At 38.0% G+C, this 16,699-nt stretch overlaps 1 protein-coding gene across 1 annotated transcript in view; it reads left to right on the plus strand.

Moving 5' to 3' along the window:
• LOC109839193 (peroxidase 47-like) overlaps window positions 1-2,027 on the plus strand; it is a 4,354-nt gene extending 2,327 nt beyond the window's left edge. Inside the window, 2 exon segments of the mRNA XM_020407623.1 lie at window positions 1,509-1,619; window positions 1,621-2,027. Of these exon segments, the coding sequence (XP_020263212.1) occupies window positions 1,509-1,619; window positions 1,621-1,914 (405 nt within the window). The 3' untranslated portion in view covers window positions 1,915-2,027.

The raw sequence follows: 16,699 nt of genomic DNA on the forward strand, positions 1-16,699 counted from the left end.
CCAAACATGGATCTTTAGAGTAATGAGTGACTAAAAAAATCATTTCCAGGTGTTTTTTTTTACTTTCTACAAAATTTAAGATTAATTTTATTCTTGAAAGACCAATTAAATTAAAATTTTTATTGAGATGATTTATTCAATCTAATCATATAGACGCTATCTATTTCAACTATATCAATAAAAATAACCAGCACATATTTCTTAAAGGACTTGAGGTTGGTTACTATTAATAGTATTGCGGGTTACTGTTAATCTATATCTAAAATTCTGACCCTCAGACTGAAAATTCATAATTTTAGATGTGAGGTAAGACATACGAACTACATAGTAGAAAATGTCCAATTATTTTAAAGTTTTCTTAATCATGTATGAAGGGGGAGAAATGTAAGAAACTTTACGAAAACTCTGAAGGGTTGATTTTTAAAACATTTGATACATGAGTAAATATGCTGAAATCCTTCAAAATTCTGCTACTAGTTAGTTCGGGTATAGTAGATCAATCATTTTAATCAGAATTTTAGATTAGGATTGATAATATATATTAGATAATATTACTCGTGGCATGGCTAAACTTGTACGTTTTTTTTCTTGAAACAGCATGCATCTTACTCTAATAACTACTTTAAGTAATTAGAAGATGTAATAGCTTCAAATAATAAATGGGTTTTTCATATATAGATGGCTACACTTCGTATATCAAACATTTTCTACTTGTATCTTTTTTTTATCCTAGTTCATTTTGAAATAGGACTAAACTCCTCATACATGAACATCTAACATTTTATGACAATCCCAGGACAAACTAATATCAATCACACGAAAACCATGAAAAATATCCAGAAGATAAATACATACAAATATACGTGGTTCGACTTATAGCCTACGTTCATGGGTAAAGGAGAAAAATAACTTTACTAAATTGTGAGAAATAAAATATTAAGATATCTCAATCACTTAATCACAAATCACACCTCAGAAAACACTTAATCTCTCTAATAGGTCTCTAACACCACTAGAGCCAACCAAATAGAGAGCCAAATCAAGTACCTCTTGAATCTATTTGCTTCAGCCTGCAGAACCCGTCTCATTACTTACTACTGCTGTCGGGTGGATCAATTGCCTACAACCTTAATAAAGAACTATCCATTCTTTCCCTTGATGTTGCGACCCTAGATTTGATAAATTTTTATCAATAAGCTTCTGCCATATTTTTAGAGACAAAGGGTAAGAGTTGTTGCTAGCCATAAATTCGACAAGATAAGAATCTTAATCTCAATAGAAGAAACAAGCTCGTAATTTTATCCTTATCTTAGTACTAGCCATAGCTAAAAGAAACTCTAATTGGATTGCATATCCTATTTGAGGACTAGGAGTTGACTCACCCGTAACATACCATTTTCAACTAATAAGAGCCCGGTGTTTCGTTTTCATTTTAGGTTTTCTTATGGTACTTCATGGATCATAAATGAATATTACGCTTCTCTCAAAAACACCATGTACATTAATAATTAGGTGGGCACACATTGGGCGTGGCAAGGTGCTCATCATTCAAGAACAGGCTGAGCAACTTCGACTCCACCCACGATGTCGACCCAACCCTCGACTCCAAACTGGCTGGCTGCCACACTCTCAAAAGCCTGCATCGCCGGCGACAACACCGAAGTAGCTTTCGATGCTTCAAGGAATTCCTTCGACAACGCATACTTCAACGCGCTGCAGACTGGTGATGGCCTGCTGAGCTCCGACCAGACTCTCTTCGTGAGCCCGCAGACGAGGGGTTTTGTCTTTGCGTACGCGATGAATCAGGCAAGGTTTTTCTTTGATTTTCAGCAGGCGATGGTTAAGATGGGGCTGATTGATGTCAAGGAGGGGAATCAGGGAGATGTCAGGCTTGATTGCCGCAAGGTTAATTAATTGACTTGGTTGAGTGTTAAAATTTATGTATTGTATTTATATATACTAATGAAATGTGTGCTTGGATGATCTGCATTGAGTTTTAGTATATAGGTAGTGCTTCTTGGGATGTACGCAATAAATTGTTTATAAACTAGCTATTTTGCAAAAATAATACTATACACTAAATTTTTTTTTTTTTTTGGTAAGAGAAGTATTTGCATTACCCATAGAAGCTTGAAGCACGAAGCTCAAGCGCAGGCATACCCGAGCTTAATACAAAATTTGTTAAAATGACGAAGGAATTGAGGAAAAGAATTGAGATAAACGTGAAAAATAAGCAAGACAGACTCTACCACACCCAGGTGGCAGGGTGTGACAGAATCTGCCCTGTTTGCCATGAGTGTGGTGTCTGCCACACCATAGTGTCGCAGAATCTACCCTATTTGCTATGAGTGTGGTGTGTGCCACACCAGGGTATGACAGACTCGTTTTTAGAATCCTAATCTGTTTGAGATTGTGTTTTGTTATAAATAAAGCCATGTTTTTAAAGATTTTCTATCGATTGATTGGGTAGCTTGAAGGTGATTTTGAGCACAGAAAAGAGAGATCTTTCTGAGCAATTTGTTTGATGCTTTAGTTTGAGAGATTTGAGAGATTTGTTTAAGAGGTTAGTTGAGTGATCTTGTAATCTCTACTTTGTGCGATCTTTCTCTATAGTGGAAACCCATCCCTTTTTTGCCCCATGGACATAGGCAATTTGCCGAACCACGTTAAACTTTTGTGTTTGAGTTGGTGCCGTTATTTTGGATTGTTTTGGCTTTCTCTCTCGGCATTTGTGTTTGTTCCGCCGTGCACAACAAGTGGTATAGAGCTCAGGTTACGCTTGGACTATTGCAGGAGTAGATCACTTTGAAAGTTCGGCTAGGGCATCATTTGGAGTTAAAGGTGAGATCTTTTTGTAGGCATTCAAATATGCCAAAACTCAAAATGTGAAAAGGAGGGTCAAGAGAACGAACCCCTTCCCAATCGAAGACGAGGTTCGTTGATTAGTGAAAATCAACCTTGAGAACGAGAGTCGCCACGCAGTAGATCTCAACACCAAAAGACAAAGTTCATAAAACCGATCCACGGGATTTGGAGCTTGTCATTGGATACGAGGTTTGAGGTTCACCAGTGGATACGAGACTCGAAGCTCGTCATTGGATACGAGGTTCGGGGTTCATTGGTGAATACGGGGTTCGAAGCTCATCATTGGACACGAGGTTCAAAACTCATTACTAGACATGAAACTCATTAGTGAAGATGAGGTTCGTTAAAAGGGAACTCACAAGACTTATTACGTAGTTGGACTCAGCTGTCGAAGATGAAGTTTGTTAGTGAAAGCGAGGTTCGTTAGACGAAGTCAGTGAAGACAAAATTTGTCAGGAGAAACTGGTCTACTGCAAGGTTTGCTTGGTAAGACGAACCTCGAGGCTGGTCTTACTTGACGAACTATGCTTCAATTGAGGTCGAGGTTCGTCATCCACGTGAGATTTACCTGTAAAGGCTCCGAAGACTTAGTCAGCCACGTGGGCTAACCTTCAGGAGCACGTTACGGCCTGCGCTGATTTGGGGGAGGCAGTTACGCCCCTCTATCCGTGATTGTAGCACGTCAGTTACGTACTAAAACCCTATAAATAGCCATGGATAGCTACAGAGAAGGGGGTTGGTTAATTGAGACTTTTAATCATCAGAAATCAGAGCTTTTACGTGTAAATCCGGAGTTCGAAATTCGATTCTAGCCGGCTAACAAAGGTCAGAAGCTCTTGTGATCTTGGTCTGATCGTCAACGGGAGGTAAGCTTGACTCAAGCATCGGGGGAAGCATCATTTCGCCACCTAGAACCCACCTTAAAAAAAAGAGAAGTTAAATTAATCTTCTCTTCCTCTGTAATCGAGAGAGAGTGAGTGATTGTAAGGGTTTCGTACCAAGTGATTGAACACATTTCTTAAAACAAGAGAATGAATCAATCCTTTAATTTTTCGACCCTACAGACGATGGCGACCACAGTGAGAGCATCTATTCTCTCCGACGAGATGGTGTGACACAATCAGACAAGATTACAGTGGGAACGGACGTCGAGACTTTGGTCATCAAATTTTACCAGTCCAAATATGAGGATTTTCTTTCCTCTAGTAAGTCTAGTCCCACGAGGGCACGAAAGTGTCGTCGAGTCTCGTATGAGACTTCAGCCTAAGTGGCTTCTGATGATTCAACTCGAATTAAGATTAAGAAAAAGTCCAAGCCCCTCAACGAGGAGGCTCCAGAAACTAGTCGTCAGGCTAAGAAATGGGTTGTCAAGCAACCTAGCCGAACTTCGGATTCTACTAGTCAAATTATGGCTTTTGAAAACGAACCTCATCCAGCTTCGGTTGAGGCAAAGGTTCCAGTTAATCCACTATCAAGACGCGCTCGATAACGTCAGAGTCAGAACCAAGCTCATCGTAGGGCTCGAGCTTTGGTCTTGCTAGATGGTTTTTATTATCGACTGAGGGTTAATCAACCTAAGGTCAACAAGTCTGATGAGGGTCAGGTGAATGAGGAACGTCTGAATGACAGACCTCACCCTTGTACCTAAGTAGGCTCCGACAACGAACCTCATGCTCGAAAATAGGTTCAACAGTTTCAACAAGCGGTTCATACTGACGTTCGTGAAGAAAATGAACCTCCGGTTAATAGCCAACTGAGAAGGCACAAACGTCGAACTCGTTTTACCAATGAATATCGTCACATGAACGATGGAGTTCATCAACCTCTATCATTCAGAGGGTCTCACTTGGGTAAAGCTAAGATGACGGAGTCGACTGGGGGTTATCCAGGTGGTGACCTTCGGGATTATCTCACGCGCAAGCATAGCATGAGCCAAATGCAATCTCATTGCTACTGTGAGAAATTCATTTCTGCAGTACTTTCCCAATGTTCATGTGGGGAGTCAACGCATAAATCTTCAGTCTTCGAACGGTTGACTGAACTGCTGATAGTCTTATCATCAAGAAGAAGATGCTTTCATCCAAGAAACAAGCATCCAAGAATCGCCATATTGAAGTGATGATCAACATGGCCAGCAAGGGTAAAAGCAAAATCTCAGCTGATGATTCTGAGTCTTCTAATTTTGAAAGATCTTCCGGAATACAAGAGGAACTCATTGAAAGTCAGGGTATTTACCAACATACTCGTTCTCGTACTGGAGCAATGATCCCGCCAGATTACCGTAAACTAGCGGGTATATCCTATGGTGTCGATCAAGAACCTGAAAATTCAGCCATTGCTACTTCTCAGCCCTGCAATACCGACCAAAGTGAGCAAGCAAGTGCTCACATGATAGAAAAAGAGGAAGAGCTCTCGCGGCAGCTGGAAGAGCAACAATCAACTATTCTGAAAAAGCAAGAGTCCATCAGACACCTGGAAGCAATGGTGGAGAGACTCCATGAGGAGAAGGAAAAGAAGAAGAAGAAGACTCATTCCCAAGCCTCAGGATCTAGGCGTAGAAGACCTTCACCTGTTGATGAAGATCGCTATGATGAAGACGATGAAGAAAGGTTTGTGAAGATTCATTCTGAATCGTCCGAAGCTGAATCTAATCCTCTTACGAAATAACGGGATCAGAAATGAGAGAATTTCCAGAAGCAGCTTGACGCACTGAAGCTTCAAGGAAACTTCAAAGAGTTGGGGGTGTCAAGACCCTATCCAAGTGAATGGGATGCGATCTCATATCCTTCGAAATTCAAACCACTCAACTTGGTGCAATTTGATGGCAAGGGTTCTCCTACCCAACACATTTATTAATTCCAAACACAGACCGGTCATATAGTGGGTAATGACCCTATTATGACTCGATTATTCATTAGCACTCTAAAGGGGGTGTCTTTTGAGTGGTTTCGCAGACTCGAGCCAGGATCAATCCAGAGTTGGAGAGATTTAGAGAGGTTTTTCTTAGCCCGATTCTTCGACGATGACACTGAAGTGTCCATAGCTACATTATTGTCTGAGAAGCAGAAGAAGACGGAGTCAGTCAGTGACTTCATCAAGAGATTCAGAAATCGATCGTTGCATTCACGTGATCAAGTTTCTGAAGTTACTCTCGTGGAGATGTGTCACAACAATCTTTCTATTAATATCTTGTCCAAGATGGGCGATGTTGAAGCCCGTTCATGGAAAGATTTGATTTGGCAAGGAGAGCAAGTGGAAAACATGCTCAAGAGGATAAGTGCTGAAGAACCTCAAGAATCCCAAGCTAAAAAGGGATGTGGTAAAGGCAACTATAATTCATAGAAACAATCGAAAGGGAAAGACACTTTAGCTATTGAGACAGCTCCATCCCCGAAATCCTCTACCAAACAGAATGGAAATACATATGACAATCGTTTTCAGAAGAAATACGATTTCAAAGATGAACACGTGGTCTCTATTCTTACATCTTTAATCAAGATGAATAAGATCAAGCTGCCAGAGGTAAAGCGGAATGCGGAAGTATCAATGACTGATGATCCTAACTTTTGCATGTACCACAGGATGGTGCATCATCCAACTAAAGCTTGTTACATCCTGAAAGATAAGATTCAAGCTTTGTTAGACGCATGTGTGATGACCCTTCAAGCTGAGCAAAATAAGATATCTTTGAATATGGTCTCACTTCAATTTGGAGATTTCGCCGAGGTGCAAGTACAAGACGGCGTGAAACCGATTCCTCAAGTAGAGGCGAGAGTGGTAAACTTCGACCCGCATCGAAAGAAAGAGAAGGGGATGGTCTCTTACACTACCCCTAAAGGTGAATTGATGTGGGTTCATCCTGACTTACTAATGGATGAACAGTGGACATTGGCAAACTCAAAGAAGCCTAGAGCCACGCGAAGATCCTGCAACGCTGTGTCGGCCATCCCAGATGAGGGGGTTGAAACTGCGTCACTTAGCAGTTCTGAAAATGAACAGCCAGCCTTCGCTGTGCAACCTGTACAGATATCAGGAATACGTGGGGAAAAAGAGTATTTGAAGAAATATTCTAAAACAGCAGCTGCACCACCCAGACCAGGGAAAGAAGTAGCAGAGCAAGCTCAAGCTAAGGAACTTCGTTACAACAAAGCACTCAGGAAAGATACGTCGGAGAGTTCGAAAGATTCTTTTCAGTTTGATGTGTTGGCTCAGTTAGCCAATATCCCAGCAAGGATTACCTTGTTTGAGTTATACGTTTATCTCGATCAACGAGAGAAGCTCTTCGTGAAGCATTGGCGGATAACGAGGCTTTCATCACTCATTTTCTGCCAAATCCAGCCGGAACAACGCTAGAAGAAGCTTGTCCTCAATGTTGTCAAGTTTTTTGAAGAAGAATGCCGTGCATCACCTTTTCTCAAGAAGACATGCATGTGAGAAACCCGAAGCATGATAGACCGTTATACTTCACGGGATACATCGGCTCTGTTCGGGTAGATAGAATTCAGGTTGATCCTGGTTCTGCTTTGAGCATTATTCCATTATGGATCGTCCATCACCTTGGAGTTCCTCTGCATTGTTTATCAATGATGAGAACCACCATATATGGCTTCAATGCCTCTAATACTCGTCCCCTTGGCAAAATCAAACTCAAATGCCAGATGGGTAACTTGAGGACGGATGTCACTTGCTATGTCATCGATGCGGAGACATCTTACAATTTGTTACTGGGTCGACTATGGATCCATAACAATTTAATTGTTCCATTAACTCTACACTAATGCATAAAATATGTAGGTGAGAGTGGTGAAGTCAAAACATTGGTCGTAGAGAAGCAACCATTCAAGGGGGTAGAGAATTATTTCACTGATTCTATCTATTACCTTGATGGTGAGCTATTTGAAATACCACTGATCGAAGAACCAGATAGCGGTAATGAAGCCGATATCGAGTCTGAGTACGAACATGATCTTGTTTTTAATGACATAGAACCCGTCTTAATCGGTCTTGAAGATCTAGATGTAAATGATCCTGTCTATAAGGACAGCAGAGTTATCTTTAATAATAATGATTTAGCTTACTTCTCGCGTGTGGAATTAAATCCTAACATGCCAGGTACAACTGCTGATGTGATAGCGGATCCGCTATCCAAGTTATATGCTGAATCAAACTTATACATGCTAATTCAGTCGTCTTTTGTGACAAATCGACGACAAACCGAATCTTCGCAAGCAGTCTTCATAGTACCGGCTAAGGTTAATGGTCAAAAAGACATCATCTTCGGAAGGAGACGACCCGGTGCAAACTATTTTAGAGGAATCCGAGAAAGATGAAAGGGATCCAAATTCTCATACTTTACTCCAACAACTCGAAAGCTTATGAAGAATATGTAATACAATTTCATCCATAAAAAGGGCTTAAATTTCAGCAGAGGGATTAGAGCACCGATACGATCTGCGTATGTCCCGGAAAGAAAGTCGGAGGATTATTATCACAAAACTCGTAGTGGATTGGGTTATGAATCTCCACCATTTATGTTGCGTTTCGGAACCAAAGGAGAGTTAGATGATGACTCTTTCACCTCATCTTCTGAATCTAATTGCTGGGAATCTGACACCATACAGGAGCTGTATTCAAGGTACTCATGGCCAACATGACCTCGGTATCTCCGATAGAGAATCAGGAAGATGATCAATTACTTCTGTTTGACGATCCATTTGTTAGACCCTAGAGGGGGGTGATTAGGGTCTTATGCTAATCAAATCCGATTAAATGCCAATTAAAATTAATTAACAAGTTATCCTAGCAAGTATGAAATACCACAAGAATTATGAGCTAGGATAAGCAATGTAAACAATGAGATATATCCTATATGATGAAATATATATATATATGCAAGGATATATAAACTAACACAAGGGGTAAACAATGTGAACTAGATAGTGGATCATATAAATAATGAGCTAATGACAATGGCGATAAGAAATATAAACACAAGTATAAATAAACGCCAAAGCACACTCAAACACAAGATATGATCACGGAGTTCGGACCTTCCGTCCTACGTCTCCGCTCCCCACTCCCGGGGAGAAATCCACTATCACAACCGGGTTTTCTACGCTCACCCGAATAACGTTTACACCTCACAGTGTCGGTTTTCAACGCTCACCGATCAATGTTCACACTCACCCTCACAATGTCGGTTTTCAACGTTCACCGATCAACGTCCGCTCCTCACACTCGGTTTTCTAGTTCACCGAAAACTTCACAACACACTCGGTTTCTAGCTCACCGAAAACCTTACAACACTCACAAAGTAAATACAACAAATTTGTTCTCTACAATAGATGAGAACACAATGTAGCTCACTCTCAATTTGTTACAACTCCCCACAACCCAAATTACACTATGAATGTAAATACGATAAGCTCAATGGTTGTGTGTGAACAAAGAGATATAAATCAAAACTAAACTCAATGTAGTTCTAGCTTAATAACAATGATAATCAAATATATAAAAAAGCTAGAAATAGAGTTTAGAAAACTTCTCAATATATCAAGAGTGGAGGGAGAAGAGTTGGATGCCCAAACACCAATAGATGATCTCCTCAAGCTCTTGTAGAATTGAATCACAAAAACAAACTCTCAATTTGCTTAAAAGCTTTTTAAACACACTTAAACCAAACTAAAACCCTTGTTAAAAACTTTATTAAACTTGATTAAAAAACTCTCTTAATCAACTTGAAAAGACATCAGCAATGGGGTATATATACCCACTCAAAGCTCAGCCAAAAACCCCAAAACGAAATGACCAAAAACCCCAGCAAACAGCTCAGAGAAAGAGCCGTTAAAAAGCAACGGCTATATTGTCGGTCGACCGAAAATCCCGTCGGTCGACCGATGAGAGCAAAACCACGAAGAAAACTTTCTGGATCATCGTCGGTCGACCGGTGTGGTCGACCGATGGAGGTCCAAAACATGAAAACCTGAAAATTGATATTTTGATATTTTGACTTAAACAACATTTTGAAACCTTATGAAATGATTGTATAGACTTGATAAAAGATATAACATGTTGTTATGAAGTCTATAACCTAGAAATGCAATATTTTCATAAAATTGCATATTCTATGCAAATATATTCAAAACACTAAATATGATTTCATTAAATATAAGCTTGTTAAAGATGAAATCATATATAGGCATATAAACATGAAACAAAATAGTATTTTCCAATTCTATTCATTTGTTTCATAGTAAAACTTGAAAACTATCAAACCAAAACATATATGTATATATATAACTATATATATACAAAAACCAAAACGTGTATGTGTGTATATGATTGAGCTTAAAGTACTAACACACATAATATAAATTCCTAAACTAAATTACCCAAGCAATGATCTTGATCTTCAATAAGCTTGACTTGGTAATCTCGCGGATGAAGCTTGAACTTGGATCTTGAACTTTGAATAGCAAGGCTTCACCGACATTCCGCCAACCTCCTTTGGATATGATCGTTGAAGCTCTATTCCATCCATCCTCCAACAACGTTGTTTGTCTACAAAACATAGGAATGCACAAACACTAGACAAACAACATTAGTAATAAATTATTTGTTAATCATCATCAAAACAAGAAGGCCAATAATCTCCCCCTTTTTGATGATGACAAACAATTTACAAAAAGGAATATATGCATGAAGTAAATGAACAAATACAAGATAATAACTCACATGCATATAAACAAACAAGATAGATATACTCACAATATTTCTCCCCCTTTGACAACATCAAAAAGGGGACAAAAGAATTAAGAGAGCGAAAGCTCCCCCTATCAATAAGCATGGGTGAGTATAACACATAGAAAGATATGGGGATTTCTCCCCCTATCAAAATGCCATATAGAAAATATATGAAATAAAGATCATGGCAAACATATGTGAGCAAGCATAGATGGAAGATATGCTAGATATCACTCACATACAAACAAGATAATGAGAACACATAATGATATGTCATTATGAAAATAGTGTCTCATTAACACAAAAATTAAAAAAAATCATAAAAAATAGATTTATGAAATCAAAAGAGAGAAAACATGAGAATCATGCAAAAAGAGTTTTCGAATGAAAACAAATCAACCAAATGAAGTCATAAATCAACCATTTAAACCAAAAAATGATGTTTGATCAATAATAAAAAAAATTTCTTTGTAAGACTTGATCAAACCACTCATAGAATACATTATAAAGCACGAATAGATGATCCATTAGCACAAACACATAAATATCATCATATAAGTGAAATATAATGAATTCAAAGCAATAATTCAAAACAAAATCTTTGATAAAAGAATTTTAATGATTTTCAAAAATCAAGAGAGGCAACTATATCTAGCTCTTGAGCTAGTATTAACCCATATAAACATTTTTGCAACCGGTAAACATAATTTGGGAATAAACACCCAATAAACTCGGAGGGTTATATAAACACAAACCTCTCATCCAAATAAGATCAATAATCATGAAAACAAAAAAGATTTGATCTAAGAAAATTTGTTTTCATAACAAAAGGATTTTAAGACAAAATTTTCAAAACCAAGAAAAGAAGAAATAAGAACACGCTAAAAATCTTGGTTTAAAATTTAAATTTGTTTTGGTACCCAAGAACTCTTGGTACCAAAAGATTTAGGGACATGACCCCTATCATTAAAGCTCAAAGCCTTAGGGTTATGAACCCTCTTAGGCACATATGGTGCACTAACATGGTCAAAACAATATTCATTCAAATGACCCTTCCGATTGCAATTTGTGCAATGAAAGAGATCCATTTGTTTTTGTGGACCATTAGCTCGTGCACGAGAATCATTTGCAAACAAAGATTTTCTTTTAAAATTATTTTGCAAATGAGAAACATTCTTAAACAATGGTCTATTTGGAACATATTGCAATTTAGAAGCTTTTTGTATATCAAAACAAAATTTAGCAAGATGTCCAAACCTACCACAAACATCACATTTAAAAACATGTGGTCTATTGGAAGCATTTGTCAAATGAGATTTTCTTTTTAAATCAAAGCAATATTTGGCCAAATGACCAAATCTACCACAATGATCACATCTATACACATGAGTATGCTTATGATGAGCAATGGGTGCATGTGTGTGTACATGTGATGAAGAAGCTTGATGAGATGCACAAGAAGGATTAGTATTCTTATGTTTTTGTGCATCATAGCAAAATTTAGCTAAATGGCCTTTACGACCACAAATGGAGCACTTGTAAACTTTGCTATACAAGTGTGCATAGTGTATGGGTGATTTACTAGATTTAGCACACTTGTCCATAAGTTTCTTATGGTTATCAATGCATATTTTCAAAGTTGAATCTAAAGATGAAATACTATTTTTCATAAGATTCAAATCTTCATTTTTAGGCACATATGCATTTTTAGAAGTAGAACATAAATAATCATTTATAAAGGAAGCAGTGTTATTTTGTATGTTCTTTACTTCTAACATGGCATTATCTCTTTCATGAGTTAAACTAGCAACGTTTGAAGTTAAAGAAACATGATCCAATTTTAATTTTTCATTGTTTTCTTTAAGGATCACATTTTCATTAGAAATAGTTTCAAACTTAGATGCTAACAACTCATGATCGGATTTCAAAATTTCATGCTTGCTTTGTAAATTAATGAAATCATTTTGCAATTTGTTAAAGGCATGTAATAATTTTTCACTAGCACAAGCAAGTTCATCATTAGGTAAATCATTTATGGTTTCGAACTCGCAAACCTTTATGTTTTCGAACTCGCAAACCTCACTAGGGCTATCGCCTAGTGGCCGTGTGCATGATGCTCCACATGAACTTGAAGCGGGATCCTCCAAAGCTTGTCGGATCGCCTCCAAGTCTCCTTGATGTGCTTCTATAAATATCCATAAGGTGTAAGCACTATCAAAATGAACAAACTTGTTAGACATAGATGAGTTAAAAGCATTTAACAAATATTCTAACAAAATGTTGTTCATGGTAAACATGCGATGATCATTTCTGTTCCACTTGGATTTCTCCAAAATGGGCACAATATAAGCATCATCTATAATTTCCCATAAATCAAAATGTTTAGATCTAACAAATAGTTTAAATCTAACACACCATTGGGCATAGGGGAAATTGTCTAATCTAGGAGCAACACTAGAATCATAGCCTAAACAAGATGCATCATTCATATCCATAAATTGTAAAAATATGCAAGCAAGATGCAAATGCAATCAAAACAAGATTAGCACAAAAAGATAACTTGGATCTTTAACTCAAGGCGATTAGACCTTAAATCAAAGAGCACCAAGCTCTGATACCAATTGTTAGACCCTAGAGGGGGGGTGATTAGGGTCTTATGCTAATCTAATCCGATTAAATGCCAATTAAAAATAATTAACAACTATATTCTTGCAAGATAGGTATACAATCTATTATGGGCAAGAATATGCAATATACACAAAGTGATATATCCTATATGATGAAATATATTATGAGTTATATGCAAGGATATATGAACGCCAAAGCACACTCAAACAAGCAATATGATCACGGAGTTCGGACCTTCCGTCCTACGTCTCCGCTCCCCACTCCCGGGGAGAAATCCACTATCAACCGGGTTTTCTACGTTCACCCGAATAACGTTTACACCTCACAGTATCGGTTTTCAACGCTCACCGATCAACGTCACTCCTCACACTCGGTTTCTAGCTCACCGAAAACCTCACTACACACTCGGTTTCTAGCTCACCGAAAACCTTACAACACTCACAAAGTAAATACAACAAATTTGTTCTCTACAATAGATGAGAACACAATGAAAGCACAACTCAAAGTTACAATCTCTCACCACCCAACTATACTATGTATGCAAATACTATAAGCTCAATGTGGGTGTGTGTAACAATGAGTAAAATAAAATCTAACTCAATTAACAAACTAGCAATAATAAGAATATGAAAATCAATAATGAAATTGCTAGAGAAAAGAGTTAGAAAACTTCTCTAAGAACACAAGAAGAGGATGAAGGGGATTGCGAATGAATCCCTCAATCTGCAGTGAAAACTTCCTCCTTTGTAAACAGAAACCCAAACTCAAAACAAACAGTAAAACCCTAAACCCTTGCTTAAACTTTTCTTTTCTTTTAAAACATTTCTTAGTTGGCTTGAGAGTTGAAGACAATGGGGTATTTATACCCTCTCACAACTCAGCCAACAAACCAGAGCAAAAGACAAAACAGCCCCAAGGCAACGGTCAAAAAACTAGCCGTTGGAAGCTGAAGGAACACTCGTCGGTCGACCGGAAAATTCGTCGGTCGACCGAAAATTTTCATCGGTCGACCGGACCGGTCGACCGACAGGCTTCTGTCGCCCAGAGAACTTTTGACCTCAGGTTCGGTCGACCGGTGCGGTCGACCGAAATCTGACATATTCAAAAATTGTTTTGCTGATTTTAAAACGCTGTTTAAAAATATCAAATAAATTCCAAAAAATGTAAAACTTTGGGGAATGATTGTAGACATGATAATAAACATGCTACAACGACTGGTTTCGAAAAAGGACTTCCCAAATGAAAAATATCATCATTTTACAAAATAGTCCAAAACATGAAAACCTGAAAATTGATATTTTGATATTTTGACTTAAACAACATTTTGAAACCTTATGAAATGATTGTATAGACTTGATAAAAGATATAACATGTTGTTATGAAGTCTATAACCTAGAAATGCAATATTTTCATAAAATTGCATATTCTATGCAAATATATTCAAAACACTAAATATGATTTCATTAAATATAAGCTTGTTAAAGGGGAAATCATATATAGGCATATAAACATGAAACAAAATAGTATTTTCCAATTCTATTCATTTGTTTCATAGTAAAACTTGAAAACTATCAAACCAAAACATATATGTATATATATAACTATATATATACAAAATCCAAAACGTGTATGTGTGTATATGATTGAGCTTAAAGTACTAACACACATAATATAAATTCCTAAACTAAATTACCCAAGCAATCTTGATCTTCAACGAAGCTCTATCTTGGTAATCTTGCGGATGAAGCTTGAACTTGGATCTTAAACTTTGAATAGCAAGGCTTCACCGTCATTCCGCCAACCTCCATTGGATATCATCGTTATGGCGCAATCCATCCATCCTCCAACTACGTTGTTTGTCTATAAAACATAGGAATGCACAAACACTAGACAAACAACATTAGTAATAAATTATTTGTTAATCATCATCAAAACAAGAAGGCCAACACCATTAAGTCGACAGCTAGGTATACAGTGGGAACACCGTTTTGAACAACGCGAACCCCCTACTGATGACAAGGTTATTCAAGTGAACATGGGAGACGAGATTAATCCGAAACCCATATTTATAAGCTACAGTTTGTTGCCAGAAGAGAAAGAAGACCTTATTACCCTAATACGAGGGTATATTGATGTATGCACTTGGAACTATAAGGATATGCCTGGGCTTGATCCCCAAGTGGCTATGCATTGATTAAATATCAAACCAGACGTCAAGCCTGTTAAACAACAACAAAGGCGATTTTGGTCCCAAATCATGGAAGCAATTGAAGCGGAAGTAAAAAAGCTCATCGAATCAGGATTTATCCATGAAGAGCAACATCCTGATTGGGTAACCAATATTGTCCTTGTTCTAAAAAGACGGGAAGATTCGAGTATGCATCGACTTCCGTGACTTGAACTTAGCTTGTCCTAAAGATTATTTTCCTTTACCTATCACGGACGTCATTATTGACAATACGTGCGGGTTTGAAAGGATGTCCTTTATGGATGGATTCTCAGGGTATAACCAAATCAAAATGGATCCCGATGATGAAAAACATACATCCTTTTGAACACCTTCAAGGATATACTGTTATAGAGTAATGCCCTTTGGATTGAAAAATACGGGCGCTACCTATCAACGCGCTATGACCTCTATCTTTCAAAAACATCTACAGGAGACTGTAGAATGTTACGTTGATGACTTGGTTATTAAAAGTCGTGACAAGGAAAACCATTTGCACAACTTGAAAATAATGTTTGATCTTATGCGAGCGCACCAACTCAAGATGAATCTGACTAAGTCATTTTTAGGGATGGCTAGCGGTAAATTTCTCGGATTCGTGGTCATGGCTAACGGAATTCGTTTGAATCCAGATAAAGTCAAGGCCATCCAAGAGCTACCACCTCCCAGGAATCTTAAGGAGCTTTGAGGCTTACAAGGACGATTGGCGTATATTCGCAGGTTCATTTCTAACCTATCTGGGAAATACCAACCGTTCTCAAAGCTAATGAAGAAAGGAGTATCCTTTATGTGGGATGAACCTTGCCAGAAAGCATTCGAAGATATTAAGCAATATCTCTCCAATCCGCCGATATTGGTCGCACCGAAGTCAGGTAAACCTTTCTTGATATACATCCGGGCTACAGATCATGCATTAGCAGGACTCTTGGCACAAGATGATGAAAACGACCATGAACAAGATGTCTACTATCTCAGTAGGACTCTATCGGGTGCTGAACCTCGTTATCCTCTTATTGAGAAGGAATGTTTGGTGCTAGTCTTCACAGTTCAGAAAATTCGATATTATTTGGTTGGGCAAACCATACATGTCATTTCCCAGATCAATCCTATTTGGGTGTTCATGACATAGCCTAGTGCATTGAATTGGAGACTCGCCAGATGGGCTTTGTTGCTTTCCTAATATAACATTCACTTCAAACCTCAAAAAGCAGTGAAAGGTCAGGCTATTTGTGACCT

Source organism: Asparagus officinalis, chromosome 4 (genome assembly GCF_001876935.1).
Source record: "Asparagus officinalis chromosome 4, Aspof.V1, whole genome shotgun sequence".
Lineage (NCBI taxonomy): Eukaryota > Viridiplantae > Streptophyta > Magnoliopsida > Asparagales > Asparagaceae > Asparagus > Asparagus officinalis.